Source organism: Phacochoerus africanus, chromosome 10, assembly GCF_016906955.1.
Source record: "Phacochoerus africanus isolate WHEZ1 chromosome 10, ROS_Pafr_v1, whole genome shotgun sequence".
Lineage (NCBI taxonomy): Eukaryota > Metazoa > Chordata > Mammalia > Artiodactyla > Suidae > Phacochoerus > Phacochoerus africanus.
The window spans coordinates 113277899-113300593 of NC_062553.1; the positions used below are offsets into that span (position 1 = coordinate 113277899).

The following is a 22695-nucleotide window of genomic DNA, read 5'->3' on the forward strand; positions in this document are numbered from 1 at the left end:
GCTTCTTCCAATATCCGTCTTCCCCTACAACCATTAATGGCCTTAGCAGAACTCCAGCATGAAATTCAAGCCTAACTGCCTTATCTAAATGAAGTAACCAAATACGTGTTTATTTTTCGGACGTGCAGATCATAGGCCCACCAGGCCCACCGGGTCCCCATGGCCCACCAGGCCCTATGGTAAGTCTCTCTTCTCTCCAAAATGTAATCATTTATTTAAGAACATGCTACCAGAGGAAACGTGAGCACACTCCTCCAAACATCCAGCTTGTATTTTGTACTGCTTTCCTGTGGAGTGGACAGAAAGCAGAAGGCACTTTTTGGATTTCGGTGTTGTCTTTCACTCTCCTAAACACATCTTTTGGAAAGAGACAGGGTAGTTTTGTGATAGGAAAGTTGAAGAAATAGATTTGGTAAGCTTTATTCTACCTTTATGGTATGAATATTTGAAAATCATCTTAACCAATCACTGTCCTAGGCCATTAATAGCATAACAAGGTAAATAAATGTAGCCATTAATGAATGTTACTAACCAACTTTGAGGATGGAGTCTCTTTAATGAAATGTATAGGAACACCTATAGGAAGCTCCCGTCGTGGCTCGGCAGTTAACGAACCGACTAGCATCGATGAGGATGCAGGTTCAATCTCTGGCCTTGCTCAGTGGGTTAAGGATCTGGCATTGCCATGAGCTGTGGTGTAGGCCAGCCACTTCAGCTAGCCTGGGAACCTCCATGCCGCATAAGGTGTGGCCCTTAAAAGACAAAAAACAAACAAACTTGTAAAATTATAATAAAAATTAAAGCTTAAAGCTCACTTCCACAGATGATACATATCGTTAGATCTTTTTCTTTTCACTTTTGCGGACTTTAGTAAATACAGTGTTGACCACAAGTATCCCTCAATGACCAGTGGAGACGATGACCATATCCTCATGGAACTTATGTTCAGTGAGACATTCCCCCACATGTCTACCTAATGACAGTTGTGTTGAGCTAGGAGGCAGAATGCTTCAAGTGCTTTTGACTGGGACGAGAGGGAAACAAGTCAGGCAGCCTCTAAGGTCACATTCATCTCAAAGGTATCTCAAAATACCACGTCTTCAACCACAGAGATTAAATAAACTGTGGGTCACTCTTCCTATTGTGCTCTAAGAAAGAGCATCATTGAAATGATCCGGTCCATAGACCCAATCATCTGCTCCTTACTAACTGCCATTTGTAGTTCATACCACAAAACAATCTTATTTTCTTTAAACAGCTCCTTAGGAATTCAGCAGATGGCATACTTTAGGCTTTTTTATTCTCCGTCCACTTTAAGTTTGAAGATTAAATTTTAAAATGCTGTATCGGAGTTCCCATCGTGGCACAGTGGTTAACGAATCTGACTAGGAACCATGAGGTTGCAGGTTCGTTCCCTGGCATTGCTCAGTGAGTTAAGGATCCGGCGTTGCCGTGAGCTGTGGTGTAGGTTGCCAATGCGGCTTGGATCTGGCATTACTCTGGCTGTGGTATAGACCAGCAACTGTAGCTCCAATTAGACCCCTAGACTGGGAACCTCCATATGCCGTGAGAGTGGCCCAAGAAATGGCAAAAAAAAGACGACAAAAAAAAAATGCTGTATCTATTCATATCATGAAATTACTTAAAGGAATTTAAAAAAAAAATTTCTAAAATGAAGTAAGAATGCTTGATAAAATGGCCATTCCCTGAAAATGTTTATCCGCAACTTATCTGAAGAGTAAATAGGATTCTAGTGCAGACATATGTAACAAATACCTATGCTTGATTAAAAAAATTTTTTTCCTACCGTTGTATGATTTTTGCTGATGAGTATTTAAATATTCTTGTATCCAAGTAGATGATTTAAATGACTTGAGAAGTTTTGAGGTTTCAAGCAATCCACAGTAACCTTTAGGTAATTTAGGTTGGCTAATTAGTCTCTATATTTAGTTTTTCCACAAAATACAGAGAAAAGGCTTTGGTTCATGAATGTAATGTCACTTCCTTCTATTGGTAAACAATTATAAGAGCCTTGAATTATTCATCTTTGTAAAAATAAATAAGTTCTAAATAATGCTTAGCATTTTTGGACTAACCTTTTCTTAGCCTTTAAATTGAAGAAATGATGCAACATGGTTCTAAACTTGACTGTCACCTCCTCAATTTCTTCCTCCTTTAGATTTCTCAAAATCTTGGGTCTAGAGGAGTTAGTAATGAGAAAGGTCTCCTCTTCGCTGCTGCTTAAATTCTGGGACTTTTCTTTGGCAAATTTATGTCTTTTAAGACCTACCCTCTATTTCATCTCAACTTGTAATGTACCTCACGTATTCCATCTAGATTTTTTTTTTCCGTCTTGTCTTTTTAGGGCCACACCTGTGGCATATGGAGGTTCCCAGGCTAGGGTTTTAATCAGAGCTGTTGCCGCCAGCCTACACCAGAGCCACAGCAACGCCAGATCCGAGCCGCATCGGCAACCTACACCACAGCTCACAGCAACGCCGGATCCTTAACCCACTGAGCGAGGCCAGGGATCGAACCCTCAACCTCATGGTTCCTAGTCGGATTCCTTTCCACTGCACCACAACGGGAACTCCCCATCTAGATTTTTTTTTTAAATAAAGATTTGAGAATTAGAAGTAGTGAGGGTTCCCAAACACTTTTTTTTTCTGTTTTCTTTTTTCTTCCATGTAACCCTGGCAGATTCCTCCCTTCCATCTCACAACTATTTAGCAGAAAGGATTGCTATTAATGAATTTCCTATTATGGAGCAATCCATAGCTAGAAGGAATTTCGCTAGGTATTAACATCCACTGGCCTACCTCTAGCTACAGCTCAAATAAACATGATTCTTGTTTTACATCTCTTTTGTCACTTTATGTAATAGTCACTTCTGCTGGGAAATAGGCAGTCATTTCTTAATTAAAGGCTGCATTTTTTCATTTTCAGGGACCCCATGGACTTCCTGGACCGAAGGTAATACAGCAAATCCCTTGATTATTTGATTTCTGTTTCCTTGTTAATCATGGAGAAGCATGATGGAAGCATGTCTGTCCTGTCTTATTTATTTGTCAAGTAATGTCGATAAACTTTAAGCCTTTAAGTATCCAGATGTTTAAATCTCACAACAACGAATGACTTAAATCAAATTTAAGTGATATCACCTGGAGACGAATTAGTCCTCATTTTGCCTTTTTCTTTGTCAATATGGAAGTTTCTTAAATTACTAATCATAACATACTCAAAATCAACCGTTTAGAAGTGAATCTGATGAGATTCTCTGACCAGTCCAGCTGCTCTTTCTCAATATGGGATCTTTAGTTGTATATTCAGAGGTTATGAATTGATACTTCTTGCTTGTCATATAGCAGTATTGTGTCTAAATGCTTTGATTATCCAGCATCTCAATTTTGTGCTCTCCTAGAGTTCACTAGTCTAGAATGAGGTGGGCTGTTCCACAAGTGTGCTATACTGAGGAGAAGATTATGTCACATACACCTAATTCGTACTCTGGATTAACAACAGAACAGTGGAGACTAGCCCTTCCTTGTCAGGATTAGTGCAGCTTGTGTTGTGAAGATGGATAAAGATGTGTTCTTTGCCTCTGTGTAGACTGAGAAGGAGAACATCTTAGAGGATTAAAATAAGCCCTGAAAGATGAGCTCTTCTTTCAGGGAGCACATGTGACCAGGAACTATGTTCTCATCCTAGCTTGGCCGCTGACAGGCTGTGTCGCCTTGGGCAAGTTATTCACCCTCTCTAATCCTTCATTTACTCAACTAGGTAACTTACCTCAGAGTGATGTGATGCTTTAATAAGTTATGGTTGTAGAACACTTAGCAAAATGTCTGGTGTATCTGTTGATAAACACCCAATGAGTGCCAGTTATTGATTTCCTTTGTTTTGAGGCTTTGTTCCTAAACAGAGAGATTTAGCTGGTCCTTAAGGCTGCTTGAGAAAAGTTCCAGGACTCTTGAGAGCTCCTCAGTAGCGAGTTCATTTAAGTGGTGAGGGGTGGAGAACCCATAAATGCAAGGTTGGCACTAAGAATCCGAGAGCCTAGAGGTAGTCCCCCCTCCTTTGAGGACTCGCTCTGGCTTGCCCAGCACTGGTGGTGGCAGAGATGCTATCTGACTCCAGAAACCTTTGTTTCCTTTTCAAGGTGAAGCAAGTAACTTGCCCAAGAAAGGAAAGAGTTCACCCCTCTTTATTCCTCTTAGAATACCTCACTTTCTGGTAGGACCAGGATCTTAGTAGCAGGGATCACAGTTTCGGGTAAGAGCATTGTCATGGGGACCAAAAGAGAGAGCTTGTCTTCTAGCTCTATGGTCTTGGTAGTTATCTAACCTCCTTGGGCATCTTTCCCACTCTGGAATAAAGGGTATTTCCCTCCCTTGACTTCTCTTTGGATTTTAAGGTGCCGCAAAAGACCAGATTAATCTTAATGACTCAGTCCAAAGCCACCAAGATTGTGTTTTTAACTCTATGAGTGATCCAGTTATCCCAGCGTCATTAAATTTATAGATAGCCAAGGTCTTTTTAATATCTACAAGGCAATGATTTATTTTTCCTATACTTAACTTCAGTTGTAACTTAAATCATAGATTTCAGAGAATTACAAAGGTGAAAAAGCTTCCTAGATTACCTTTGTGCCAGTTCCTTGACTTTATAGATGATAAACTATAAGCCAGAGGTTTAGGTTATTTGCCCTTAATTACACTAGTAAATAAATGACAGATCTGGGACTGGCATTTAGGTCTAGAGTTGAAATTTGAGATTTTTGCCACAAAATTTGACTGTTTATAAACTCATCTTCTCAGTTAATGCCCACTCCCATCAATGCATGATTCTTCACCAAATTTCATAGCCTACCAAGGATCCCCAGCCTACTCAACATCTCACGATTACTTGCTAAATGAAAGTTCACATGCATGCAAAGCTATGAATCTCAAATTGAAGCCAGTTAACTGAAGTTGACTAACGAGCCTTGGCCTTAATCTCACATTGACTCTAGCTCTGTGACATCCCCAGCATCATACCTTACTAACCATAGTACATTTGGATTTCCTGTAGTGGCAGCATTGCAAACTTCCCATTCTTGAGAAGATCATCAAAATCCACTAGATTGTGCTATGTGTTTATTATTTTATGACCCCTTTGAAAGTTCCAATATATAGCATAGTTCCATGGATGAGTCTAGCTCACTCTTTCCCAGAACTTCCTGATGAGAAGAATCACCTGGGAGGCTTATCAAAAATCCCCATTCCTGGAATTCGTCTGTGGCCCAGTGAGTTAAGGATCCAGCATTGTCACTGCAGTGGCTTGGGTCACTCACTGCCAAGGTGCAAGTTCAATCCCTGGCCCAGGAACTTCCACGTGCCATGGGGTGAGGCCAAAAAAACAAAACAAAGCAAAAATCGCCATTCCTGTGCTAATGCCACAGGACTCTTTCACAAGCTTCACACTAATTTTCACCATCAGACAAATGGGGGGAATTCTGGCCAGATTCACGATCCTCGCTGCCATATACGAATAATCTCTCCCCAGTCGCGCCCCCACTGTGGAAGGCTCTATCAGGTATTTGAGTCTGAAATCATCTTATTTTCATAAGTCTTTCAAGATTTTCTTGACGAAATTAATACCTGTACTTAGAAGTTAAGGAGTGAACAGAACTCTATTTCTAATATGCTGCTGATAATAGAAAATAAGGTCTTGTATTCTTAGGTTTTTAAATATCAGAGTCAAGACAATTTATCATTTATCATGGCTTTGGTAATATGACCTTAAGTTAAATTCAAACCTCCTTTATTCTAACATTGGGCAGACAGACAGTCAACTACATTTGAGATCTATGATGTCCACTTTCTCTTCTTGGATTGACTATTTGTTGTGTGTTTGTGTGTTCTATTGATTAATCCACCTGGGACCCTGACTTGGCAATGTCAGTGAATGAGGATTCACTCGATGGCATTACTTCAAACATCAGCTGCTAATTTTCTAGTTCATTCCCCTGGGCAAAATGCTTAAAGGCTTAAAATATCCATATATAACACTTTCCTGCATTTTCCAGTTTTCCATTCCAGCAGAGTGGGTCTTTCTTCTGAACCTCCTTCAGCATCCTCCACTCTGAATGTCTTTGATTTGCTTGGCCAGAACCATGTAGCATAACACTAATTTCCTTGAGATAAAACTGAAAAATCAGAAGCTCAGCCATATACACTTGGATTGCAAGGAGCACACTTTCTCAGTTTTGCTTCTTAGAAGATCACTTAATTGTTACCTTCAGTTTGTTAATTTGTTAATTTCTTACAATTAATTTTGAACTGATACAAGACATACTAGCCTGACTCTGCTGTTAGCTAAAACTGGAATCTGCAACCATTTCAGAGACTGGCTCTCTTCTCTCGCAGTTGAAACACCCATGATAGCAACCAAAACTGGCATTTGCTTTTGCATTTAGGGTGAACCAGGGTTAAATGGTGTTAAAGGATTGAAGGGTGAACCAGGTCAAAAGGGTGACAGAGGACCCCTTGGTCTTCCAGTAAGTAAAGAAAACTTTCCATTTCAGTGCAAATCTCAGACTTTTTCTTTCTACCTAAGCAACAACTCTCTCTAGTTTACTTGGTGACTCTTTTATAGTTGAGATTTCTGTAACTGGAAAACATAATGTATTCGAGCAGAGCTCAGCCCATGTTTTGTTTTCCCTGATGTCTGCTCGTGTCAAAGGAAGACCCCGTAACAAACGGTGTCATAAGTGTTCTGTTGTTCAATTCCATACATGCCAATCTTCCTCTTCTAAGGCTGACCATTCTTCTTCTACTACCTCTCCTTTTAAAAAAAAAAGTATTGTGCTGATTTTTTGATAATTTCTCTGAAATGTTTTTATAACTTAGTGTAGTGTAAAATCCTCCCGCAATTTTTGTTTTTCTACTTTGATACCAAAAACCATAGCCACCTTTGGTGGCAGGTGTGCAACTGGCCATTGTTGAAGGCATGAGGTCAGTCCTGAGGCTCCTTGCATTAATCAGTCATACCGTGGTCCAAATATCGTATGTTGTTTGTGTTGGAAGTGCTCTCTTTTGGGGTTCTTGTGGCAATAATGGATAAGATGCGAGTTCCCTGAAGGCTTCATGGGTTAAGGATATGGCATTGTCACTATTGTGGCTCAAGTCACTGCTGTGGTATGAATTCAATCCCTAGCCTGGGAATCTCTGCATACCACAGGTACAGCCAAAAAAAAAAAAAAAAAGGTAGTATGGAAGAAGTTTCTGCCATTGTTTAGAGATTTTTATTTTTAGTGAAATGGAGATTTCTACTCTTCACATACTTTATGCCAGTCTTCTTTCCACAACAACTAAAAAGATATTTTTTAAATGATTATTAAGTATGAGTTTTAGTTTCAAGCTTTTAATATGCTGTCTATTCAGTGAATGCAGATAAAAGGCAATAAAGGACATTATGGATTACATTATTAAAATAGGTTATATACATATTTTATTGTATGAGGCACCAACATCAGATGCTTTCACTGACATGTGGAATCTGAAAAAGGACACAGTGAACTTCTTTGCAGAACAGATACTGACTCACAGACTTTGAAAAACTCATGGTTTCCAAAGGAGACAGTTCAGGGGATGGGAGGATGCGCTGGGGTGGTGTGATGGAAATCCTATAAAATTGGACTGTGATGATCATTCTACAACTATAAATGTAATAAATTCATTGAGTAATAAAAAATTAAAAAAAGAGAAAGAAAAGGAAGTTTTTACTCTTCACATACTTTATGCCAGTCTTCTTTCCACAACTAAAAAGATATTTTTTAAATGATTATTAAGTATGAGTTTTAGTTTCAAGCTTTTAATATGCTGTCTATTCAGTGAATGCAGATAAAAGTCAATAAAGGACATTATGGATTACATTATCAAAATAGGTTATATACATATTTTATTGGCAAAAAAATTGGTGACCACTTATTTTATTTTACCCATGGCTCCTATACTCTAAGTACCAAAGTACTTGATAGCCAATGCCTTACATTGATCAGGCTTAATATGTATTCATTTTTTGAATGAATGATATAAGCCTTATATTAGAGTATACATTGAATCACACCAATGAGATCCTGTCACAGGCATAAACCCTCTATAACATATGTGAATCATTAATTTACCTTCCAAGTAAATATAATATTATCTTTGCAAAAATTTTGTCATCCCCATATTTATTTTTAAATGTTATAATAATGATGACTCTGAAGAAAGTATCAAAAAAGCAAAAGAAAGTTTGGATTTCTATTTTATTTTACCCTCAGTGGGAGTGCCCATCATGGCTCAGCGGAAATGAATCCATGAGGACACAGGTTCGATCCCTGGCCTTGCTCAATGGGTTAAGGATCCAGCATTGCCATGAGCTGTGGTGTAGGTCACAGATGCAGCTCATACCCGGTGTTGCTGTGGCTGTGGCATAGGCCAGCGGTTATGGCTCCAATTCGATCTCTAGCATGGGAACCTCCATATGCCATGGGTGTGACCCTAAAAAAAAAAAAAAAAAAAAACTCAATCTTATTTCTTTTTTAAAGTCTGCCCTAATTTCAAACTTAGCACTAATGATCATTTTTATGCAACATTTAGCCAAAAGCTCTACATATACTAACCTTAAGCAAACAGACAAAAAAACACACGTTTTCCCCAAATTTTAATCATTGCTAACTAAAGATGTATTTTACAGTTATAATCTGGCTCCTAATAGGATTTTATAGACGGAATTGTAAAATAAAAAACTAAAAGTATCCCCCCAAATACACAGTATACCAACATTGGTTGAGTTTGCAGCTGGAATAGATTTTTTTCTTCCATTTGTATTATTAACTACATCTGAAGCATAAAATGGGGAAATAGTTCTGCAACTTTGCCAAGAAAATTTATAGAACTAGAGCATTGTCTTTCTTAAATACTTCTTGATCCAATCAACATTTTTTTAAAGGACTATAAATAATCATTTGAGTTTGGGGACACAAAAGCCATATTAAGAAAGTATTTGTGCTTATTCTTGAAACAAGCATTGAAAAATGTCATCTTTTGATCATATGTTATGTGTAGCCTAGAGTTGAAGGTAAAGAAAAACATGCATTGCCTGAGAACATTAGATTTTTAAAGTATTTCCCAGTCAGACTTGAATGCTTGATCATTTGAAGTGAATTGAGGAACAATTTTGTTTAGGAAAACTATTTTTTGTTTAGATGCAGGAAATTTTTCTGGCTTTTTCCTGTTCCTCGATATCCCTCTAGTGGTGACTAATGTGAACACAGTAAGAACAACCAGAAAACAATGAGCATTGTTTGTCTAACATCTATAGAGTCAGGCTGACATGTTAAAATTCCGCATTTGTTATTCATAAATTAAGTAAAACTAGAGCTCTTTTCTTCTCCTCTGAAATTCTAACATTGATTGATTATTATAATGAGCCTTTTCCTAGGAGATTGGCCGTTATTTTTTCTTCAAACCCTAAAAAAATGTACTGTGAATAGCACAGTCTTTAGAAAATGAATTTCATATGGGAATTAGCAACCCAGACCATTACTGGGAACTATTTTAAAGCCCACTTTATAAACCTCATTAACTTGATTTCTAAATAAGAATTTGTGGAATGGAAATGTAATTAAAATGCCATCATCTGTGGGGTGTATATTGTCGCGTGTTTTGTTTCGTTTTTTTTTTTTTTTAACTAACAATTTGTAGCAATGTGATATTCATCCCAGAACCCTGTGACTGTATTATGTTGTTTGAAGTGTTACATTTGTTCATGGATACCTCATACTAATCTCTGTTCTTGTCATTCGTGTTATACCCACCAACCCTGCTACCAACCAAATCACACAGGGAGCATCTGGCTTAGACGGAAAGCCAGGATCCCGGGTGAGTCAGCACCTCATCTTGCTCCAACATGTTTTGTGGCTGTGAATTTTGTGCTTCAGGACAGACTGTCATCAAATGATGAGGGGGACGTAGGACTGGAGAGGAAGGAGAAGGTGGACAAAGATAGTGGCAGAAAAGGGAAAGGGAGACACAGCATGGATTGCACCTCTGATGTACAGCCTAAGCTGTAGAACATCTTTCTGAAGCCTGGGTTCAAGTCCAGATAACCTGTGAAGAGGGAAGAATGACCAATCTAGTGGGCTTCACTTAGAACCCCAGACAGATTTCTCCATGACCAAAGGACATGACCTGCAATTCCATGGGAGAGGCCCTCTGAAGGAATCAAAATAATGTGAATTTATTTTAATTTGCTTTTCCTTTTATATTTATGTCCGTGTTAGAAATGTAACTTCTTTCTTGGAACTAACTTTCAAATCTCTGTTCATCAAAAGGACTTGTCTGTCTTCTGTCATTTTGTCTCTTTTCTATGGCCCTTAACAGATCCATTTCTTAAATGTCAGCTTCGGGTACTCAAAATTTGAAGTCTTCTGAAGATGAACTTTGAGTTCAGGCAGTTAAGAAAAAGATCAGACTGATGGTGATAACTCACCAATATCAGAAGGAGTTTAAAACCCTGAATTATTTCACACCATAAAGCCCTAAGAGAATAAACAAGAATTGTAAAACAGCCATAGGAATGCTGCTTTATAAAGTGTGCCGAAGTTCCCATCACGGCTCAGCAGTTAACGAACCTGACTGGCATCCATCAGGATGCGGGTTTGATCCCCGGCCTCGCTCAGTGGGTTAAAGATCCAGCATTGCTGTGGCTGTGGCATAGGTCAGCAGCTACAGCTCCAATTCGAACCCAACCTGGGAACCTCTGTATGCCGCAGGGGCAGCCCTAAAAAGCAAAAAAATAAATAAATAAAGTAAAAAGTGTGCTGGAATAGCTACTGTGTTTGCAAGTATCATAATAAATTCATTGTGAATCTAAGCATAGTCTTCCTGAAAATGAGCAAATATATTTGAAGTCCTTGCTATATTTTTAAGACTCAAAGGGAATTCCAAGCTCTTCAATTCTGGAGCCCTGTTTCAGGCAGTAATTATTTTCATTGGACCTCAGTGTTCCTATATCCATTCAAGAATTACCTCGTCTTCCACAGAAATCCTAATCCTGAACCAGGAGGCCAGAGGCAATTATGCCATTAAATTAAATGGTCCAGCTCCCTGGTTTGTGCCTTGTGAGCCCAGTGCCTTGAGCCACTGCGACAGAACCTATAAGAATAATTTCTTCCTTCTAAGCCACCCGCTGCTTCCAACAGAGTTGAAGAAAGTTTAAACAGTTAAACAGTGTTCTCATTTATTTAATTTTTCTTCTTACTTGTGTAACTGTTCGAGCCTCTTAAACTGATGAAAACAAGACTTGAGAGTGTTTGTGGCCAAGAGGAGCGGGGCTAACTGTGGGGGACCGAGAATGGATGTGAAGAAGAGGCGGTGTGAAGCAAGAACAGTGACATTTTTCTTCTTAAGATTTTTGAGGGCAAAGCGAAGATGTTTCTTTCAGTCCGGGAGAAAAAAAATATAATTAGATATGATATACACTTTTGTGCTTATGCCTTTCATTGAGATATGCGGTTATACAATTCATCCCTTTTGCATGAGTTTCTTGAAAACCACTGGCCTGAAAGAATCAAGCCGAAAGCTGTTTGAAAGGAGATGTGTTGTCTTACTGACATTCTAAGGCATCATTTACCCAGGAAGAGTCCAAGATAAATTATAACTGCTTTTATTACAGCCCTTGGGATAGCTCTCATATTATTTTTATCTTTTTTAGGGTACCGATGGCCCTATGGGACCCCATGGCCCTGCAGGTCCCAAAGGAGAAAGAGTAAGTCACTCTTGAGGTTATTAAGCTGTGACCTAAAGAAAACACAGAGTGTGGCTTTTGCCTATTGCTTAATCTGAACTGTTCATTTCCCAGAAGAAATAAAGGGCTATCTAATAGTAAAAGAAATAGATACCATCTTAACTTTTGTTCACACTGAGAGAACAACAGTGTATTAAAATAGAATATGGGTGCCTTAACTTAAAAAAAAGCAATTCATAGACTTTCATAGGTAAAATATATAGCACAGAAGAATATTATTCTTTCGTAACCCATAAAGAAGATATTTTCATTTGGCTTAATCCAGAAAGTTGAAATCAGTGGGGCTAAAATTTCCAGAACTACATATCCTCATTGATAATCTTTTATATAAAGCTACTGTATTCATTCAGAATAAGTTATTTTTTAAAGAAAATTACAAAAACTAAGTATTCTCTGCACAGTTACACATACCCCTTTTTCTTAAGCAAAAGAAGAACCTGTCTTTCTTTAACCATAAGGAAATAATTTCAGTGCATTATAAAACAAAAACCTCTCACTAACCTCTCTATTGCTAAGCCATGTTTCCATATCTTTGGGGGAGAGGGGGGGGAGACATTCAAGGTAGAAGATAAATATCTGACACAAAAAAATGTACTACAGCATCGGCAGCTGGTCATCTGTCTGGAACTTTTCTCCCTCTTTCTTTGTTTTTCTCCCACTTTTTCTTTTCCTCACCTTGGAAAACTTAGAAGGTTTTTGTGTGTGCCTGAGTGGAATTGTGTCATCAATCTCCCCACCATCTAGGAGAGGATGCAAAGAAAGCATCTTAATGGTGACAGCTTCAAAATGTTGGGGTGATTCATGGTGTAAGTTTGTGGTCTTTTAAAACTAAAGAGTTTCATCATTGCAGGATAATTTGCTTTTAAAAAAAAAAGAGGGCCACATGGTGATTTCATTGGCATACATCCCAACCCCATAATTCCATGTCCTATAAAGTGAATTCAATTATTCAGTAAATATTTACCACATTACAATATACAAAACATGGTGCACTCCTAGTGTGAGATAGAAGCACTCCTCCCATTTATGAAGTCTCTTTTGCTAATTGCTCCAGTGAATTGAATAGTAATAATTGATTCATCATCCTTTAGCCTTTCATTAATACACTGTATATATTTACTCAGTCCAGTCAAAGAAGCAGCTATTGTCCCTATCTAGAAGAGTTTACAAGTTCCCGACAGGGCACGGCGGAAATGAATCCAACTAGGAACCATGAGGTTGCAGGTTCAATCCCTGGCCTTGCTCATTTGGTTAAGGATCTGGCATTGCCGTGAGCTGTGGTGTAGCTCACAGATGCAGCTCGGATCCCGCGTTGCTGTGACTCTGGTGTAGGCTGGCGGCTACAGCTCCAATTATACCCCTAGCCTGGGAACCTCCATGTGCCACGGGTGCAGCCCTAAAAAGACAAAAGAAAAAAAAATTTTTACAATCTAATTGCAGAGGGGGGAAAAATATATCTGCAAGAAATAACAAATAAGGAGGCCAAAGTGAACACAAATAGGACGGGCTATGCATTCAGTGGTGAGAAAGGCGAGCTTTATCCAAGAATCCTTTCAGAATGAGGTGAGTCCTAAAGGAATACATCATCTGAATCTGCAGCTGTCTTATTTCTAAGATCAAACCAACTTACCAAGATCATCTTAATTAAAAATATTTAAAAGCCAAGAGCCTCATGCTGCCGAAGCATTTAAGCATTGTATCAAGAAACCCAGTACATGGACTAAAAATGGAACAGCAGATCTCAAGTAGTCTTTTGGCAGAAGGTCCTGGGGCTCAAGAGGGTTTACCGTTTGGTAAATCAGCTGCTACTTCCGAGAGCTCCACAGTGTCACAAGAGTATCAAGTCGCAATGCTGGGCTAGAATTCACCAGGAGAGCAAGTGAAATGGCTAAGAATTTAAAGGCATACTTTAAACCAAATGGTGTGCAGTGTAAAGTGTTACACTTATATTTACTCAGCATGTTAGCTATCTTAGCTAGATCATATATCAGTACTTTCCAAGTGCCCCTCACCCTAAGTGCTAAACTGGAGTGGGATTCTCAAAGTTAATTGATTGGGGTGCCATCTGGACTCTCTTGAAAAAGTTTCATATTTTAAAGAGGCAGAAATCAAAAGGGAGGGTGATATTCTAGAATAATTCCTCAGTGTAGACATGCAGATTAAAAAGCCTTCATGAAATGAGACTAGGTATTTGACAGGTAATATTATTCAAGAATTGTCAAATACATGACTGACAGCATTAATATTCAGGCCTTCAGAGCACCTCATGGTTCCTGACTTCAGCTGATCTCTTCATTTTGGCTTTGTAACTGCTTTGGAACTCCGTAGGGTGTATTAAATTTGAGAGGATCAAAACTTCTTTGGAATTAATTAATGCAGGAAAAGAAGCTGCCCTTTCAAAGCCCTGTGTTAATATTTCATTCCTAAAGTTTTCAAGCTGGGGTACCTTAGAAATCTTTACATAGAACTACCATATAACCCAGCAATCCTACTCTTGGGCATATATCTAGATGAAACTTTCCTTGAAAAAGACACATGTACCTGTATGTTCATTGCAGCACTATTCACAATAGCCAAGACATGGAAACAACCTAAATATCCATTGACCAATGAATGGATTAAGAAGATGTGGTATATATACACAATGGAGTACTACTCAGCCATAAAAAAAGAACAAAATGATGCCATTTACAGCAACATGACTGGAACTAGAGACTCATACTAAGTGAAGTAAGTTAGAAAGAGAAAGGCAAATGTCATACGACATCACTTATATCTGGAATCTAATATATGGTACAAATGAACCTTTCCACAGATGGAAAAATCATGGACTTGGAAAATAGACTTGTGGTTGCCAAGGGGGAGTAGGGTGGATGGGGAGCTTGGGGTTAATAGATGCAAACTATTGCCTTTGGAATGGACAAGCAATGAGATCCTGCTGTGTAGCACTGGGAACTCTGTCTAGTCACTTATGATGGAGCAGGGTAATGTGTGAAAATAGAATGTGTACCTGTATGTGTAACTGGGTCACCATGCTGTACAGTAGAAAAAAAAAATGTATTGGGGAAATAACAACTAAAAAGTTTTAAAAATAAAAAAAAAATTTTAAAAGTTTTCAAGCTGGGAGTTCCTGTACTGGCTCAGCGGGAACAAATCTGTCTAGTATCCATGAGGACAAAAGTTTGATCCCTGGCCTCACTCAGTGGCTTAAGGATCTGGCATTGCTGTGAGCTGTGGTGTAGGCCAGCAGCTGTAGCTCCAACTGGACCCCTAGCCTAGGAACCACCATATGCCGCAGGCACAGCTTTAAAAAAGAAAAAGTTTTCAAGCTGAGACCATTAGGATGCTTTTGGCTCTAAGTAACAGAAGCCCAACTCAAAATGGCTTAAACCATAAAGAAATTTATTGTTTTGTCTGACAAAATATTCAAAGGAGGAACTCTAGGCTTTGCTTCTGTGCCCTTTCCACAAGCTGGCTTTGTCTTATGGCAACAAGCAAAATGTCACAGTGGTTCCAAACCTCTGCTCTGGAGAGACATCAGTAGAGAACAAACATAGGGACCATCTTCTCCTGCATCCTCCTTGGCCGTGAGGAAAGCTTCCCCAGTGCTTCCCAGTGACTTCCCCCAACCCAGAATTGGGACATATGACCCAAATTGAGTCATATATCCACTTCTGAAGCCATCACTGAAGAGTGAGATGGAATTGTCCTTATCAGCTTAAAGAAATTATTTATGATGGGCAATTCTCTAAGAGGAGTTCCACAGACAAATATTTTAGTGACAGCTTAATTCAAATAAGCCAGGGTATATTCATTTTAAAAACAAAATAAAGCTGAAGTACTCAAGTCAGAGGAGGAAGAAGGGAGTAGGTAAATCAAAATAATCTGTGATGTTTCTTCTTTTTTTGTGTGTGTGTGGGGGTGTGCACCCACAGCATGCAAATGTTCCTGGGCCGGGAGTCAAACCCACACTGCAGCAGCAACCAGAGCCATTGCAATGACAATGCCAGATTGTTAACCCACTGCACCACGAGGGAACTCCCTGTGGAGATTTTTTCAAAGTAGACCTACTCTAATCTGCTGAGTTTTTACAAATTAGACCAACTCCAGGTTACATGAACCTACCTAAACCCCCCTCCTCCCACCATACACACACACACACACACACACACCCACACCATCACCACCACCACCATTTTAAAAATTGTAAATAACACTGCTAGATCAAACTAAATTTATTTTTTTTTTGTCTTTTTTGTCTTTTTGTTGTTGTTGTTGCTATTTCTTGGGCCGCTCCCGTGGCATATGGAGGTTCCCAGGCTAGGGGTCGAATCGGAGCTGTAGCCACCGGCCTACGCCAGAGCCACAGCAACGCGGGATCCGAGCCGCGTCTGCAACCTACACCACAGCTCACGGCAACGCTGGATCGTCAACCCACTGAGCAAGGGCAGGGACCGAACCCGCAACCTCATGGTTCCTAGTCAGTTAACCACTGCGCCACGACGGGAACTCCCTAAATTTATTTTTTTATTTTATGATTTTTATTTTTTTTCCATTATAGCTGGTTTACAGTGTTCTGTCAATTTTCTACTGTATAGCAAAGTGACCCAGTCACACATACATATATCCATTCCTTTTTCTCACATCATCATGCTCCATCATAAATGACTAGACAGAGTTCCCAGTGCTATATAGCAGGATCTCATTGCTTGTCCATTCCAAAGGCAATAGTTTGCATTTATTAACCTCAGATTCCCAGGCCATCTCACTCCCTCCCCCTCCCCCTTGGCAACCACAGGTCTGCTCTCCAAGTCCATGATTTTCTTTTCTGTGGAAAGGTTCATTTGTACCATATATTAGATTCCAGATATAAGTGATGTCGTATGACATTTGCCTTTCTCTTTCTAACTTACTTCACTTAGTATGAGTCTCTAGTTCCAGTCATGTTGCTGTAAATGGCATCATTTTGTTCTTTTTTATGGCTGAGTAGTACTCCATTGTGTATATATACCACATCTTCTTAATCCATTCATTGGTCAGTGGATATTTAGGTTGTTTCCATGTCTTGGCTATTGTGAATAGTGCTGCAATGAACATACAGGTACATGTGTCTTTTTCAAGGAAAGTTTCATCTAGATATATGCCCAAGAGTAGGATTGCTGGGTTATATGGTAGTTCTATATCTAGTTTTCTGAGGTACCTCCATACTGTTTTCCATAGTGGTTGTACCAATTTACATTCCCACCAACAGTGCAGGAGGGCTCCCTTTTCTCCACACCCTCTCCAGCATTTGTTTTGTGGATTTATTAATCATGGTCATTCTGACTGGTGTGAGATGGTACCTCATAGTAGTTTTGATTTGCATCAAACTGAAAGAAATTTATTTTGAATTAGTGCTCTTCAGGTTACCAAGTCCTTTTCATTAGAAACAAGACCTCTATATGAGTTCCTGCTGTGGCACAATGGAAACGAATCCAACTAGGAATCATGAGGTTTCGGGTTCGATTCCTGGCCTCACTCAGTGGGTTAAGGATCCGGCATTGCCGTGAACTATGGTCTAGGTCGCAGATGCAGCTTGGATCCCACATTGCTGTGGCTGTGGTGTAGGCAGGCAGCTACAACTCCGATTAGACCCCTAGCCTGGGAACCTCCATATGCCATGGGTACAGCCCTAAAAAAGACCTCTAACTGTACGATAATAATGATAGGTACTATTTATGAGCATATTACTTGGCAACATAAAATTTCATATTTTATCGCATTTAATCTTCAAACTATTACAGAATATGTATTATTATTATATTATAGCCAGTGAAACACAGGCACAGAAAGGTTAAAAAAGTTATCCAAGGTCACACAGTAAGTGCCAGAAGTAGAATTCAAATTTAAATCTGTTTCATTTCAAAGCCTGGTCATTTTGCTGAGTATAATTCCTGCTCTTTCAGCAATAAACGTAAAGCAATAATGAGATAAAGTTCAACCAGCTTTTATCATATTTACTCCCAGTTATCTCCCTATAGTATACATGCCTCTAAGTGACACTTAGGGTACCAACAACCCCTAAGTTTAGATTAGAGAAGACTGTGAACAGTGACTTGAAATTTCCTCACATGGGAATTTGGACTATAGAGAAACACAGCATAATACTTGGGTCTGCGTATTCAGTTACCTGGTAGACTTGACATTTTACCCAGGAAAAAGGTTTACTAACCTTTAAACTTCTTTAGGGGTGTGATGAAAGAAAGTAGCATTTTTCTCTTTGGCTCCTCACATAAATGTCATCAGTACTCCTGAAGTTTTCATGCTAAATACTGACAATTTCATTTTGGAGACAGAAGAAAACATACTCAAACATACTCAAAATGCAGAACATCTCTCTTTTTTTTAATCACAGTTATTTCATATTCCTGGGACCACCTCCAATTGCACTTATTTTTTATAACCATTCAAAATTATTGTTTAGGCCAGGGCAAGCTATTCTACTTAAATAGGTACATGGAGAGAGAATGAGGAAGGAATAAATTCCTGCCTTATCAAGCATTGAGTAGAAGGCATAAAAGTTCATAAACCCCCCCTTTTTTTTTCTTTCCAGAAAGAAAGCAAAATGTACATTATTGTATTGATCTGACTTGATTGGTTAATTCCACAATATTTACTGGTGTGTCAGACACTATTATAAACTGTATGGAACAGAATGCTGTAGGGAACAGAGCCAGGGCCCCTGGCACCCTCGTGTGCATTTTCTCGTGAGGGACTCAGCAGAGAATATACAAGTTATAACAGGGGTATGCTGCCTGGTGTGTGAGGCCTCTGTGAAATTAAAATACAGTTCAGTTAAGGCGTGGGGAATTCAAGGAGGAAAGAGCTTGCTGAAGAGGAGATACTGGGGGGTAGGCTGGGAGGGAGCATTTTATTCTTACATTTTTGAAAAAATAGTAACTTAATCAATAACAAATAGGAGTTCCCATCGTGGCTCAGAAGAAGCAAATCTGACTAGTGTCCATGAGGACACAGGTTTGATCCCTAGCCTCCATCAGTGGGTTAAGGTTCCGGCTTGCCATGAGCTGTGGTGTAGGTTGCAGAGGCCACTTGGATCTGGCGTTGCTATGGCTGTGGTGTTGGCCAGTGGCTACAACTCCCATTCAACCCCTAGTTTGGGAACCTCCATATGCCACGGGTGGGGCCCTAAAAATTAAAAAAAAAAAATAGTGACAAATAAACGTTTCGCATTAATGTCAAAAGAACCCAATCACAGGATCCTAGATATGCAAGTCCTTTTGCAAAGCTGGGTGGCAGCAGTCTCCCATATGGTCCCTCTTTCTAAGGTCATTCTGTAAAATATGTTAATGTGGATTTCTTTTGCTCTATCATCGGCAGAGACCCTGGGAGAGTCTGAATATTTGGAGTTTTGATAGAATGATATTTCTAGTAGAGGCTTTAGACACACGCCATTAGGGCCAGTGCATGAATACAGGTGTTGGAGGATGATTTGAACTTTCGCCTTTTATTCCAGGGTGAAAAAGGAGCTATAGGAGAACCAGGACCCCGAGGGCCTTACGGTCTGCCCGTGAGTTCTCTCGATATTTACCCCCTTCGGTGTAGCTGGCCTGTCCCTAACGCGGTTAACCCTACCCTCATGGGGAGACTAATCCTGTTCGAGGAGCAAAGAACAACCCACTAATTCTCTGCAACACCAGTGTAACCGTGCACTTCAGAGCAGGTCATATTCGTGTCATATTCTCACAACCACATGCAGTCAGTCACACCCACACTTCACAAGACTGAAGATTGTCCAGATGAAGTTGTCCATGGGATGGTCAGCGCCAACCTGAAAGCAGGATGTTAACTCTCAGCTAAGCTGCTAAGCCTTCCCTGGGCCATAATTGGCCCTTCCTTGGAAAGTCACTAAACCCGAAGTGGGTGTGGAAGCTTTATTTAAAACAGCTCTCCTCAGACTCGATTTGTCCTTATAGATTACTTACTAAAATGCCTCTTGCTAATAGAAGCTATTTCTCAAATTGATGTTTACAATGACTTTGATATTTCTGACCTTTCTAAATTGCTGTAATGACAAGTGATCTTCAGAACAGAGAATGTTTCTGTCTTCTGAAAATTTTCAATGACACCCACTTCCAATGGAGGCCTCAGGTTTGCTTCAGAACATTATCTTTGGGATAATTAGAAATGATTCAGTGGCATTGGGTAGGACTACAATAGACATATACTGTCTCAAGGTATTTAACCCCTATGTACCCTCCACATACCTTGTACTTTCTAGTTTTTATGAACTGAAAGAACTTAAATCATGATTACTTGAGTGCTAAAAGAGGTACCGATTTGGAAACAGATCTCAAAATCTCATTGATGGGATCAAAGCAACTTCACAGTCACTTTGGGTGGTTTGATTGTGTGTCCCTGGTCATTGTCCTGATTATCTGAACCATGGGAATGAATTTATCATCTTTGCAGAACAGTCTTGTACTCCTTTTATAACAGAGGATCATTCATTTGCAAAGCGTTTTTAAATTGTGATCTTCACTCCCTCGATATTCATGAACAAGGTGCACATCTAGCCAAACTAAAACTGTATTTAACAATAAACGGTTTTCACATTCTTTACCCATTTATGAGCTAACTATTAAGTTGTCGAACTAAAGTAGCATTGGTTTGCATATTTTATTAGTGCTGGTGTTCTTAAATCAACTAAACAGTATTTTTGCTTTTGACTTACTCCTAGGTTGATAGCTTGCATACCAAGCATTAAACTTCAGCAAAATATCAGACTATTTAACCCGATATATAATAAAACATTTTCATGACCCTTAACTGCAACATTAACATTCACTTCACTTGACTTAGTGAAAGAAATTTTTATTACTAATCAGTAGAGATCTTTTTTTCACATTTCTGAAGCAGTTGTTCTAATTCTAGTGTTGCATGTCCAGGCAGCCTTAAATAGAACAATAACCTATTCATGAAACTTAGGAACACTAATGTAGTTACTATGGTTCTTTGGCAGGGGAAAGATGGAGAGCCTGGTCTTGATGTAAGTAATTCATACAACAAACATCTTCCCATTATAATAGATGCTGATGGTCTCCATCATCAATAATAGCACGAAAACATCTAATTTTTTTTTCTGTGCACATGGTTTATGCATACAGCATATATTGCTATGCATATAGAGGGCAATATGAAATACATCACTAGTGTCTGCATGAGAGAGGCATAAAAGCAAAAACTGTAATTACCCAGTATAAAATTAATGACTGGCATTTGATAGGGGCACTTCAAAATACTTTCCCAAGTTAGAAAACATTAGCAGTCTTACCATTTATTTAAAAATATTCATAAAATTGAAATATCTTTCACGTGCTACCTTTAGGGAATGGTATATTATGTTTATTCTCAAAGCTGTTATGTAATATTTTTCTTTTTAGCATAATGCCCCTATATATCTTATGGTAACATAACTCTATAAAAATGGAGAATGTCAAAAGCCAATCCCTATTAAAATGATTACTGCTTATGCTGTATTATATGAATAATAGCCATAGCAAAAATGGTTGTAGCTCTTGTTTACTGGTCACCTGCTGTGTGCAGACATCATTCTGCTACTTTATGTATATCACTGCATTTAACACCCACGCCAGCAATTGTGTGGTAGATATTAACCTCATTTTACGGTCAAAGGACTAAAATGCTGAGGTAAGTGATTTGCCTGCAGCCACTCAGATCAGAGAACTTGCCAGGATTCAAACTAGGACCCTGATATTTGCTCCACTACACATTTCTTAGTAGAGAAAGCAAGAAACCTATCGTGTATGATACTTGAGATGTTAGAAAACTTATTTCAAAGTGCTGCTCTACCAACTAAGTTTTGAAATGTGGGGGGCATGCCATGTTTCTTTATATTTGCATTCAGAAACATGAAATCTTATTTTTAATGTGATTTTACTAGAGTTACACCAATAGATCTTTTTGGCCTGCTTTTTATCCTGTAGGGTTTTCCTGGTCCACGAGGAGAGAAGGGTGATCTGGGAGAAAAGGGGGAAAAGGTGACGTCTCCATCCTAGCATGTGCCTGTTTGATTTTCTGCTTCTGTCTGCTTGGCTCTTCAACCTATGAGATTCTTTCATACATCTAATCTTTCTCCATCCTGTGCCCCAAAAAACATTGATGTCGGTTCTGAACAATCAGGTCTTCACAGAGGAATAGAGAAGGCTGCACTGCAGGAAATAACGGCACTGTCCGAATAGAAAAAAAAAAAATCTACAATCCCCAGATAGCCAGCCTACAATCTTTGGACCACCTGACACCAATTAGTTGAAACATGAAGTTTCCAGGGGTTTTTGAAAATGGTCAGGAAGAGGCATTCATTACATTAAAGTAAAATTAAATAGCACAGATCTGCAGCGGTCTTCTGGCAGAGCTTACCTAACCCTGTAAATCCAGCATCTCATTTCTCTTCACAATATCCCCAGTAGAGACAGAAGATGTGTTGTGTATCTTGATTTTTTTAATTGCAAAATAGAAGACAAGCAGTGAGACAGATAAACCCCTGTGTCTGTTACAAAGGGACCAGAGCTTGTTGTTTCAGATGTTGTAGATTTGGGGTTTTGGGGGGGGGGTTGATTTTTTGTTTTTGTTTTTGTTTTGTCATTTTAGGGCCACACCCATCGCATATGGAAGCTCCCAGGCTAGGGGTCCAAGAAGAGCTGTAGCTGCCAGCCTACACCACAGCCTCAGCAATGCCAGATCTGAGCCTCATCTTCAACCTGCACTACACAGTTCATGGCAATGCCGGATCCTTAACCCACTGTGCAAGGCCAGGGATTGAACCCATGTTCTCATGGA

At 39.2% G+C, this 22695-nt stretch overlaps 1 protein-coding gene across 1 annotated transcript in view; it reads left to right on the forward strand.

Moving 5' to 3' along the window:
* Nucleotides 1–22177, forward strand: part of COL25A1 (collagen type XXV alpha 1 chain) — a 441616-nt gene extending 419439 nt beyond the window's left edge. The window contains exons 27-33 of the mRNA XM_047799010.1: nucleotides 129–179; nucleotides 2947–2973; nucleotides 6458–6538; nucleotides 9876–9911; nucleotides 11746–11799; nucleotides 19352–19405; nucleotides 21843–22177. Of these exons, the coding sequence (XP_047654966.1) occupies nucleotides 129–179; nucleotides 2947–2973; nucleotides 6458–6538; nucleotides 9876–9911; nucleotides 11746–11799; nucleotides 19352–19405; nucleotides 21843–21914 (375 nt within the window). The 3' untranslated portion in view covers nucleotides 21915–22177. The remainder of the gene's footprint in view (nucleotides 1–128; nucleotides 180–2946; nucleotides 2974–6457; nucleotides 6539–9875; nucleotides 9912–11745; nucleotides 11800–19351; nucleotides 19406–21842) is intronic.
* The last annotated feature ends 518 nt before the right edge of the window (nucleotides 22178–22695 follow it).